We start from the raw sequence: 12,265 nt of genomic DNA, 5'->3' as shown, positions 1-12,265 counted from the left end.
GTTGCGTCCTCAGCGAGAAAGCTCCGCCGCCCCAGAGTGGCGGCCGCGGGTTATTAATAAACTCCGCTTCTGCTCCGGCTCGGCTGCCGAGCCGGCCGTAGGATCCGCAAGGCCTGAGGCCGAGGCTGAGCGGCGGGAGCCAGAGTCCGGGCCCGAGTGGGCCCGCGCCGCCGCGCTGAGGGCGGCGGCCGGGCGGAGAATAATGCACACTGGGTAAAAACACATTTATATACGAACCTCCGAGAAAATTTTCCAACAATTCCTTCGTCCGACCACCATGCACCAGGACAGGAAACAGCCGCCCGGCCCCCAGGCCCCGCAACCCGCATAGCGCGTCTTAGGCCCGCCCCCGGCCTCCATTGGGCTGTCATTACGTCACTCACTGGACGTTTCCAGCTTGCCATTGGTCCAAATGTAGCCTACCAGAAAGGAAGCTCCCTCAGGCACGCCCCTTGTGGTGGCATCAGCCTGCACTGGCTTCCCACCCGGCTCCTGAGTGGCTCGCGCCAACGGCGGAATCAAAGTCCCAGTGTCTGACTGGTTGGGGGAACCGCTCATCCCAGACCACCGCCGCCTTACTGACAAGTGAATTATGCCGATTCTGGGGCCCCAGCGGGAGGCGCCATTTTGTAGCAAGGGAGGGAGGCTGGCCCTTGTGATTACCCGAGAGGGAGAAGGGGTGACGGGCGCCATTTTCCCCACAGGGGCGAGCAGGCGGCCTGGGATCTCCCGGCGGGCTTGCCGGAGCGCACCTACAAGTCCAGATGGGCTTTGCATAGCGATTGCCGATCGTAGGCCCACTGGGAGGGACGAGGAGGGAGGAGTGTGGCCGGAGGGCACCTCCCGGCTCCCTGGGGGTGCTGCCGGTGAGGCCCTGGTCTCGGGCACGGGTTGTGCTTCCCGAGCCCTGCAGTGTGCCGGCGGCTGGCGCCCGAGCCCGCCTGCGCCCTCCAGTCGGGGGCATCGCCTCGCGGCGGGGGTGCGCCTTCTGCTCCTGAGCTTGGCGGCCGGCGGTGGTAGTCAGGGACTGCGCTGGGAGACGCTGCGGATGTGTTTGTGCATTCCTGAACTTTGAGCTAAAAGTTTCGAGTCGACTGGAATGATGTCGCTGTGTTCTTTTGTGTCTCCATTTGCTGTCTCGCAAAAAAGTCAGGGATGAGAAAACGTCGGTATCCCTAAGAGTGTTAAGAATGAGTACAAATAGTTGGAGCGTGGAGTGGTAATGTTTCTTGTAGTTTTCAACCCAAACTTTAAAAAAAAAAAAAAAACTATTGGGAATCCTAAGTCTTTTAACGAGATACTTAGTAAATACTCATTTGCTATGGCAACCAGGCCCAGGAGAGGTGACTTAAGAGTGTCGACCCAATATTTGTTAAATCGGGTGGAATTGAGGAAGATGTTTCATTTAGTTTCTTGCTTTTCAGGTGATTATTAGGGAGATGTCAGAAAGATGTTGAAGAAAGCACTCGAGATGTTTTGGTTTATAACTGAATCTAGTTGGAGGTTGCAAGGTTTCCCGTGTTTGGACTAGACTTATTTGAACATCTTTGTACATAAATCAACATCTGCTTTTCTTTTTCTTCGGTACTGGGGATTGAACCCAGGGGCATTCTACCTCTGAGCTACACCCCCTCTCCCTAGTTTTTATTATTTTTTATTTTGAAACAGGGTCTAGCTAATTTACGGAGGGCTGCACTAAGTAGCTGAGGCTGGCCACGAAGGATTCCCTTGTCTCAGCCTCCCAAGTACTGGGATTAAAGCATGCAATACCATGCCTGGCTAACATCTGCTTTCTTGAAAAAAAATTTTTGTGGCACTGAGGATATTATACCTCTGAATTACACCTTGAGCCCGTGTGTGTGTGTGTGTGTGTGTGTGTGTGTGTGTGTGTGTGTGTGTTACTGGGGGTGGAACCCAGGGGCTTTTCTACCTCTGGGCTATACTCCCAGACCAATTTTTTTTTTTTTTTTTTTTTTTTTGCGGGTCTGGGGATGGAACCCAGAGGCATTTGACCTCTGAGCTACATACACCCCATGCCCTATTTTTAATCTTTATTTTGAAACGGTCTCACTAAGTTGCAGAGGGCTTCACTAAGTTGAGGCTGTCCGTGAAAGGCGAAAGATCTCAGCCTCCGGAATGCAGGAATGCTGAGATTACAAGTGTGCACCACCACTCCTGGCTTCCCAGACCTATTTTATATTTTATTTGGAAAGAGGGTCTCACTAAGTTGCTGAGAGCCTCACTAAGTAGCTGAGGCTGGCTTTGAACCTGTGTGATCCCTGTGTCTCAGCCTCCCAAGGGTTGGGATTAAAAGCGTTTGCCACCACACACAGGGCTTGAGCTCTATTTTTTATTCTTTATTTTGAAACAGTCTTGCTAATTTGAGAAGGGCTGCACTAAGTAGCTGAGGCTGGCCAGGAACCTGGATCCTCCTGTCTCAGTCTCCCCAAGTACTGGGATTTCAAGTATGCACCACCACACCTGACTTGATTGTTTTAGAAAAAAAAATTGGGAGTGATGAGGATTGAACCCAGGAGCATTCTACCTCTGAGCTATACCTCCAGTTCGTTTTTCTTGAAACAGGGTCTCATTAAGTTGTGAGGACCTCACTAGCTGAGGATAGCAAGGAACCTGGATCCTCCTGTCTCAGCCTCCCAAGTACAGGGATTACAAGTGTGTATGACCATGCCCACATTAGAGTAAAAAAAAAAAAACTTTTTTTTTTTGTGGTTCTAGAGATGAAACCCAGGGGAATTCAACCTCCAAGCTACACCCCCAGTCCTATTTTTTATTTATTATTATTATTATTATTATTATTATTATTATTATTATGTGTGTGTGTGTGTGTGTGTGTGTGTGTGTGTGGTACTGGGGATAGAACCCAGGGGCATTCTACCTCCAAGCTACACCCCCTGCCCTATTTTTTTTATTCTTTATTTTGAAACAGGGTCTCACTGAGTTGCAGAAGGCCTCACTAAGTAGCTGAGGCTGTCTGCGAACCGCGATCCTCTGGTCTCAGCCTCCCGAATGCTGGGATTAAAAATACTCGCCACCATGCCTGGCTTTTTTTCTTTAATTTGAAACAGGGTCTCACTAAATTGCAGAAGGCCTCACTAAGTAGCTGAGGTTGTCTGCGAACCAGGATCTCAGCCTCCCAAATGCTGGGATTACAAGCGTGTGCCACCATGCCCGGTTTAGAGTAAATTTTTAAAGTGGAAATTGTAAAGTAGTTCTAATTTTTAGACACTATAAGAATAATGTGATGTAACATTGGATTAGATTACTTGATACTAGAGGATTTTGCTCTGGCCTTTACTTGTATAGATTGCCTTTTATTTATTTATTTATTTATTTTTATTTTTTTAATTTGGAAACAGGGTCTCACTGAGTTGCTGAAAGCCTCACTAAGTAGCTGAGGCTGGCTTCGAACCCATGCGATCCTCCTGTCTCAGCCTCCCAAGCGCAGGGATTACAAGCGTGTGCCACCACGCCCAGCTAGATTGCCTTTTAACTACAGAGCTCAGATGAAATATATGGGGTCCATCTGACATCTACCTACTTTAATTTGAAACAGGGTCTCACTAAGTTGCAGAGGGCCTCACTAAGTAGCTGAGGCTGTCTGTAAACCATGATCCTCCAGTCTCAGCCTCCCGAATGCTGGGATTACAAGCATTACAAGTGTGTGCCACCATACCCAGCTCTCTAATCTCATTTAAATAGAACTGGGCATGGTGGTGCACCCTTGTAATCCCAATACTTGGGAGGCTTAGGTTTGAGGACAACCTCAGCAAATAGTGAGACTCTCATTAACCTAGCAAGACCCTGTTTCAAAAGAAAACTAGGGCTGCTTGGGGTGTAGCTTGTAGGTAGAAAGCCCTGGGTTCAATTCCCAGTGCTCCCACCTCCCCCCCCCCCACACACACATTAGAACCTTAATTTTGTTTTTTGTCACAAGTATGGGGACCTTGTGTCACCAGTTACTGTAGAACACAGCTCAAATATAAATAGTACTCAAATCCATCTCAGATTTCCCAGAAATCATATGTTTCTTACTATTTCTATCAAATTAATGTCTGGAAGCTGGACATGGTGGTACATGCTTGTAATCCCAGTATTTGGGAGGCTGAAACAGGAGGATCGCAGGTTCGAGGCCAGCCTCAGCTTAGGCTCAGAGCAATTTAGACCCCATTTACAAATAAAATATAAAAAAATAGGTCTGGTATATCTCAGAGATAGATGACTACTGGGTTCCATTCCCAGTACCACAAAAAAGTTAAAATCAATTAATGGCTTGAAAAATGTTTCATTACTAATGATTGCTAATTCAAGCTCTTAAATACCATTCCCTGGCTGGGCGTGGTGGCACACACTTGTAATCCCAGCACATGGGAGGCTGAAACAGGAGGATCGCACAGGTTCAAAGTCAGCCTCAGCTACTTAGTGAGGCTCTCAGCAACTTAGTGAGACCTGTTTCCAAATAAAATATATAATAGATCTGGGAGTATAGCCTGGAGGTAGAAAGCCCCTGGGTTCCACCCCCAGTACCTCCATAAAAAAAAAAGTACCATTTCCCTATTTCCTAAGAGCTATATCTACATTCAAAAACTTTCTGTCAAAGACATTTCATTAATTTAAAAATGTCCTAAAACTGGTTGGTTTGGGTATATTTATGCAGTAACAACCATTAGTAGTATAAAAGGAGACACAAACATTGGTTTTTCTCTCCACTGATAACTAGCTATGGTGTATCATTTGTTGCTGACTCTCTTGGTAGGTGAAATGCACTATATCAGTGTTACTGCAAGAGCAGATGAACAGCCACCTTTTTCCACATTATGGTTTACAGTTTTTTTTTTTCTTTGTGGGTACTGAGGATTAAATTTAGGGGTGCTCTACCTCTGAGCCACACCCTTCAGGACTTTTGAACTTTGAAGCAGGGTCTCACTAAATTTGCAGAGGTTGGCCGCAAACCTGCCATCCTTTGTCTCAGCCTCCCAAGTGCTGGTATTACAGATGTGTGTCACACTTGGCAACATCCCATTCCTTAATTACACATACTTTTTTTTTTCTTTCCCGCAGTACTAGGGATTGAACCCAGGGGCATTCTACCTCCCAGCTACACCCCCAGCCCATTTTCTTTATTTTGAAATGGGGTCTTACTAAGTTGTGGAGTGCCTAAGTAGCTGAGACTGGCGAACCTGTGACCTTCCTGTCTCAGCCTCCCAAGTACTGAGATTACAAACATGTACCACCATGCCAAGCTTTAATTACAACACACTTCTGCACTCATTAAATTACTTAACAGTTCCTTAAACTTGAGAGGGGTATTACAAGGGAGTGAACCTAGGTTCTACCTCTCAACAACCCCAGCCCCTCTTCTCTAAATTTTGAGATGGTCTCAGTAATTTATCCAAGGTTACATCTTATCTCAGATCTTCCTCCCTCAGCCAAGAGTAATCTTCCTTTCATATCTCCAGAGGTCTCAGTATGTTGAAACTCCAGGCATAACTGTTGGTGTCTTGTTGACGGCTAATTGCATGATTTCCTCAAAGTTTATATAGTCCTTTCAGTGTGAATGCAGTTTTAACATCTTCAAACTATCCTCGGCATATGCAGTATTTGTACCATCTTCAAATAATTGAGGTCCAAGTTTGACAATTGTGGTTAACTGCAAATTTTTTAGCTACATCCCCAGCCTGGTTTTTTGTTTTGGGCGGTACTGGGGATGGAACCCGGTATAGAATTTAGAATACTGAGGGGTAGCCAGGCGTGGTGGTGCACGCCTTTTTTTTTGGTGGTACTGCGGTTCCCGGAAACCCTTCTACCTCTGGGTTACACTCCCAGACCTATTTTATATTTTTTTATATTTTTTTATTTGGAAACAGGGTCTCTTAAGCCAGCGCGGCTGGCTTCGAACCTGCACGATCCTCCTGTCTCCACCTCCAAGCGCGGGGATTACAAGCGTGCGCCACCACGCCTGGCTTGGTGCACACATTTAATCACAGCACTTGGGAGGCTGAGACAATAGATCGCACAGGTTCAAAGCCAGCCTCAGCTACTTAGTGAGACCCTGTTTCCAAATAAAGTATAAAACAGGTCTGGGAGTATAGCCCGGAGATACAAATGCCCCTGGGTTCCAACTCCCAGTACCACCCCCCACCACACACACAAACAAAAGAATACCCAGGGGTATTCTACCTCCAAGTGACCACCCTCAACCCTAGTTTATTCCTTATTTTGAAACATGCTTGTAATCCCAGCATTTGGGAGGCTGAGACAGGATCTGGTTTTGCAGACAGCCTCAGCTACCATTGCAACTCAGTGTGACCCTGTTTCAAAGTAAATAAAAAATATGACTGGGGGTGTAACTTGGAAGTAGAATGTCCCCAAGTTCCATATCCAGTACCGGAAAAAAGAAAAGAAACAGGGTCTCATTGAATTGCAAAGTGTCCCACCACTAAGTAGTAGCTGAGGCTGGCTGCAAACCTGGATCCTCATGTCTCAGCCTTTCAAATGCTGAGATTACAGTGTGTCACCATGCCTGGCTTCAGTATATTTTAATAGCGGTACACACACACACACACACACACACACACACACACACACACAGAGTTAATGTGACTTTATTTTTGTGGGCATACTTTTTTTTTTGCAGTACTGGAGATTGAACCCCCGGCTGTACCACTAAGGTACATCCCCAGCCTTTTTTGTTTTAAAGACAGGATCTCCCCTAAATTTTCCAGGATGGCCTTGAACCTGAATTACTCCTACCTCAGCTTCTGAATAGCTAGCATTACAAGATATTTATATACTTCTTAGTGCCTTTTTCTTCAAGCTTATTTCTAGAAGTTATATATGAGACCAAATAGCAGCATATAGCTACAGGAGTGTTTGGACATCCATACTCCAGACTCTGGACTCTTTCAGAGCCAAGTACAGCAGTCACTTAATGTGGTGTGTCAAAAATAAATGTTTAGATAGTAAAACTGTGGGAAACGCTGTGTGTACAAAGAAAAACTGGAAGAAAACATATATGATGAATTATGAGATTCTTAAATACTTTCAGGTGGGTGCAATGGTGCACACCTGTAATCCCAGTACTTGGGAAATTGAGAAAGGATCACAGACCCTGTTTAAAAATAAAAGTATAGTCGGGCATGGTGGTGCACACTTGTAATCCCAGCCCTTGGGAGGTGGAGACAGGAGGATCGCACAGGTTTGAAGCCAGCCGCGATGGCTTAAAGAGGCCCTGTTTCCAAATAATAAAGTATAAAAATAGGTCTGGGAAGTAGCCCGGAAGTAGAAGGGTTTCCAAGAACCCCAGTACCACCAAAAAGAAAAATTAAATATAAAATAAAAAGGGCTGGGGGGCATAGCTTAGAGGTAGAATGCCCAGTACCAAAAATTAAATAAGTATATCAGAAAGGCTTCCAAAAATAAGTCTCATGACCTATTCAAACCCATACATTAAGGAAATCATAAAATTTGAGGCATATATTTGATTAGAAGCTACCACTTGAACATTACTGAAATAATTAATTTTAAGTCTAATTTCAAATCAAGACCTGGAAAAGGAGATTCGTTTGAAAATTTTAAAAAGAGATATAAAACTTAATTTTTTTTTGGTGGTACTGGGGGTAGAACCCAGGGGCTTTCTACCTCTGGTTTATACTCCCAGACCTATTTTTTTTAATATTTTATTTAGAAACAAGATCTCACTAAGTTGTTGAGAGCCTCACTAAGTAGCTGGGGCTGTGCCGGGCGTGGTGGCGCATGCTTGTAATCCCCTCGCTTGGGAGGGGAGACAGGAGGATCGCACAGGTTCGAAGCCAGCCGCCGTGTTGGCTTAAGAGACCCTGTTTCCAAATAAAAATATATAAAAAAAAAATAGGTCTGGGAGTGTAGCCCGGAGTAGAAGGGCTTCCAGGAACCCCAGTACCACCAAAAAAATAAATAAATAATAATAATAATGATAATAATAAAAAAATAAAAGTAGCTGAGGCTGGCTTCAAACCTGTGCAATCTTCCTGTCTCAGCCTCCCAAGCACGGGGATAAAAAGCGCGTGCCACCATGCCCGGCTTAAAACTTAATTTTTGAAGACATGCTCAGTATATTTTCTTAAAACAAACCTCAGCAAACAATTTTAATGGTGTGCATGGGAATAACTAAAACCTTTATTAATATGGTTTTCAATAACAATGTGAAAATTTGATTTATCAATTCATAAAGCATTGAAGTCTGAAATTTTAAAAAGTAGACTAAGAATTAAGGGACCAAAAAAAGGGGGGGAAAAAAAGGAAGACAAGAATGTTAATACTATCCAATCTCCCCTCTGTACACAATGTTGCATATATACAACTGCTCCATTTTTTATTTTATTGATTTTTATATAATAGTGAAATCTCCTTCAGCAGCGTAGGGTATACAGTTGGTGTCCAACTTTGGGGAGTGGGAGTAGAAACACACTTGATTAACAGTTTTCACCCACACATTTTAGACAAGTTTTTTCTCCTTTTTTTGCCAAGATTTTAGTAGTAAATTCATAAATATAGGAAATACTTTCACTCCTTCAGTGTTAAAATATAAAACCAAACAGTGCCAACAGTAGTGGCTTAATTATTGGTATACAAGAAAAACACAACACCAATGAGTTTTCTTAATTATCCATTTTAAATATCAATATGTGCATTTCATTTTTACATTTATAAATTTTCTACTCTGTTTTAGACAACAGCATGTAATAGTTTGAATCCACTGAGATGTTGCTTTCAATTTGAAATATTGTGTACACATGTATATAAAAAATAACTCAATGTATGACTCATCTGACAAGTTTAAGATCAATAAAGGCTTATTTTGAACATGCAGTTAGGAAGAGAGGCAATTAAGCCAACCTCTCTCTATACTGTCTTGTTGCTGGCTTGCTTTTGCAGTGGTATCAATAGTGGTTTTTGGAAGGAACCATGTGCCTTTTGCCTGCAGGTTAAGATCTGATACCACAATCATCAAGAGGGGTAGAGAAGCTGGGGAAAGGGGAGTGGTAGGTATTCAATGTCAAATTTTAAATGTGCACTTTTGCACTCTTCCTAGATACAGGATAAACAGGCCAATAAGGGGTGAAATTATTAGGAACAAAACTGCAATCAAATCAAGACATAATAGCCGAATTAAGTTGTTTTAATAGATTGCATATATAGATGGTCAGCTATACTCTAAGATGAACTCTTTAAGAGTAGAACTTTATATCCAATTTACATGCTTCAGATATCACCTTTCTAATTTGTTACAGTAAGGTCTTGTATCCAAATACCCATTTATACACTGAGAGCTTTAAGGAAAAAAAGGAAACACACAGAGGGAGTTGCCATTTTTAGCAGCAATGAAATATCACTAACCCCTTTTTACATACCGAATTCAAGTCACTATCAGAGGTGAGTGCACCACAAAGTCACCAGGTACAAAATTGCTAGTTCATTTTTAAATTAATAACTTGAAATTACCCATCCCCCACCCTATTACATCCCTTTTTATAAACAGCAAACATTTTTGCTTTTATACATAGGCTAGCAGGCTTGTTTCAATATGAAAGTGCTAATTCATTTACAGATTTTAAATCAGTTATGTAGTGCTACAATAAATGTCCATCCAATAATCTACATAAATCTTTGATGAATGAAAATGATGAAGACTGAATAAGGCTATCAGATTACCTTATTTACATATAAAGGATACCCAATGGTGAAGAACAGACAGAAATTGGACAAATACTCATAAGGTATAAAAATTATATCTACCTTTGAGTTTTATACTGTAAATGAGACATTTTAAATAGTCCTGTAGCCCATGCCTATTTTTTCCTCAGAAAAAGAAAAGCTGCCTTCATGACATCCCCTCTTGTTTCAGATTTCCACAGTGTCACGTGAAGCTTCAGAGTCAGGATCTTACTTTCTTCAAAAAATAAAGAAAATACCCCCCAAAGGCCTCCCTCCCCCCAGAATCCCTCCGGTTTCTCTTCCAGTGCCAGGTTGCATGATCAGGTCCCACGTTCTGGGTTTTTTGTCCATCTATTGATCAATTAGTTTAAAGTAGGTAACATGAACCAGTTCTGGAACCACTACTAGGAGGAACACAAGCTCGTCACTACAATCACACAGCAGGAAAGAAAGTGGTAAGTCAATTCATCCCTGGTGCAGGGCCTCCAAAATTGAATGAACTTGGCACAACTGGAGCACTGAATTTGTATCCTCCATGTTTCTCAATCATTTTGGATTCTAGAAAATAAATCAGTGAAACTTTTATAAGTATATGAATATCTTACACTATGTTTGTGAGAAAAAAAGGAATTAATGTATTAACAAGTCAACAGTGTAGCCACCAACGATCCCCATCCAACCAAATGTATAGGAGAATGAGGTCATGCACTATGTAAAGAACATAATTTCTCCAGAGCCACAACACCTGTAAACCCAGTACGTGGGAGGCTGAGACAGGAGGAGCATAAGTTTGAGGACAGCCTTAGAAATGTAGACACACACACTCTGACTACAAAGCTGGTTGTTGGTTAAGACCTAGAGAAAGCCTCTAAGCCCAGTACTTAGGAGGCTAAAACAAGGATTCCAGATTTGAGGCCAGCCTCAACAACTTAAGTAAGATCCTGTTTCAAAATAAAAAAGGCTAGGGGTATAACTTGGAGGTAGAATGGTCCTCGGTTTGATCCCTAGTAAAACAACATAAAACTTGAAAAAATAGGCTATGTATAGTTTATTTATATTTTGCCGTACTGGAGATGAGACCCAGAGGCATTTTACCTACTAGCTACACCCCCAGCCCTAATTTTTATTCTTTATTTGAAAATAGGGCCTAAGTAGGGGAGGCTGGCCGGGAACTACAATCCTCCTGTATCAGCATCCCAAGTGCTGGGAATACAAGAATGGATCACCATGCTCGGCTGGCTATGTATAATTTAAATGTATAGTTTGAAAATGCATAACAGGGCTGGGATATAAAGTGGTCATTTATAGATTTTTTTGGTGTGTGTGGTACTGGGGATGGAACCCAGGGTCATTATACTTCCAACATATATCCCCAGCCCTTTAAAAAAAACCAAACAGCCAGGCGTGGTGGTGCACGCTTGTGATCCCAGCACTTGGGTTGCTGAGACAGGAGGATTGCGCAGACTCAAAGCCAGCCTCAGCTACTCAGTGAGGCCCTTTGCAACTCAGTGAGACCCTGTTTCAAAATGAAGAATAAAATATAGGGCTGGGTGTGTCACTTGGAAAGAATGCCTCTGGGTTCCACCTAGTACCATACACAAAATACACAGGGTCTTGTTAGATCTCAGGGTGCTAAGAGTCTTGCTAAGTTGCTAAAGCTATCCTCAAACCTGTAATCATCCTATGTCAGTTTCCCTGTACTGGCATTACAGGCATGTGTCACTATGAATGCTTCATATATTTTTGCTACTAGAGATGCAACCTAAGGGAGTTCTACCTCTGAGCCACACCACCAGCTCATTTAATTTTTTTAGTTTGAAACAGGGTCTCACTAGGTTGCTGAGTCTTGCCATATGGTTGAGGCTGTCCTCAAATCGGCTACCATCCTGTCTCAGCCTCCGAAGTACTGGAATCATAAGCATGTGCAACCATGTCCTTATTTATAGGACACACACACACACACACACACACTGTGTGTGTGTTACCAGGGATGTAACCACATTCTACCTCTGAGCTACAACCCTAGGGGTGTTCTATCTTCAAGCTACACCCCAGCCCTACTTTTTGTTCTTTATTTTGAAACAGGATCTCACTGAATTGCAAAGGGCCTCAACTAAGTAGCTGAGGCTGTCCCTGAACTGTGATCTTCCCATCTCAGTCACTGGAATGCTAGGATTACAAGCTTACACCACCATACCTGGCTCCCAGTCCTACTTTTTATCCTTTTTTAAAAAATTTTTTAATTTTTGGCAGTACTGGGGATGGAGCCCAGGGGCATTTTACCCCCGAGCTACACCCCCGGTCCCATTTTTTATTCTGTTTAATTTTGAAACAGGGTCTCCCTGAGTTGCAAAGGGTGTCACTAAGTAGTAGTAAGGCTCTCCTCAAACCACGATTCTCCTGTCTCAGCCTCCCAAATGCTGGGATTACAAAAGTGCATCACCATGCCCGGCTTTATTCTTTATTTTGAAACTGGGTCTCACAGTAAGTTGTGGAGGGCCTCATTAAATAGCTGAAGCTGGCTATGAACCTGTGATCCTCCTGTCTCAAC

At 43.2% G+C, this 12,265-nt stretch overlaps 2 protein-coding genes across 4 annotated transcripts in view; both read right to left on the bottom strand.

Moving 5' to 3' along the window:
- The window catches only part of ZNF143 (zinc finger protein 143), a gene marked incomplete at both ends in the record, with an annotated part of 48,080 nt that extends 47,720 nt beyond the window's left edge, over nucleotides 1-360 (bottom strand). The window contains one exon of one of the 2 annotated variants that reach the window (XM_080718264.1): nucleotides 238-360. In XM_080718264.1, the coding sequence (XP_080574390.1) occupies nucleotides 238-360 (123 nt within the window). Of the gene's footprint in view, nucleotides 1-233 lie in introns of both variants that reach the window. The other variant, XM_080718265.1, reaches the window with a different exon arrangement.
- A 9,814-nt stretch (nucleotides 361-10,174) lies between these two features.
- IPO7 (importin 7) overlaps nucleotides 10,175-12,265 on the bottom strand; it is a gene marked incomplete at both ends in the record, with an annotated part of 68,222 nt that continues 66,131 nt past the window's right edge. For both annotated transcript variants that reach the window (XM_080707066.1, XM_080707067.1), the window contains one exon: nucleotides 10,175-10,272. In XM_080707066.1, coding sequence (XP_080563192.1) covers nucleotides 10,175-10,272 — 98 coding nt within the window. The remainder of the gene's footprint in view (nucleotides 10,273-12,265) is intronic.

This window comes from Muscardinus avellanarius (assembly GCF_963383645.1).
Source record: "Muscardinus avellanarius genome assembly, chromosome: 1".
Lineage (NCBI taxonomy): Eukaryota > Metazoa > Chordata > Mammalia > Rodentia > Gliridae > Muscardinus > Muscardinus avellanarius.
This window is presented reverse-complemented; position numbering and strand designations above follow the sequence as displayed.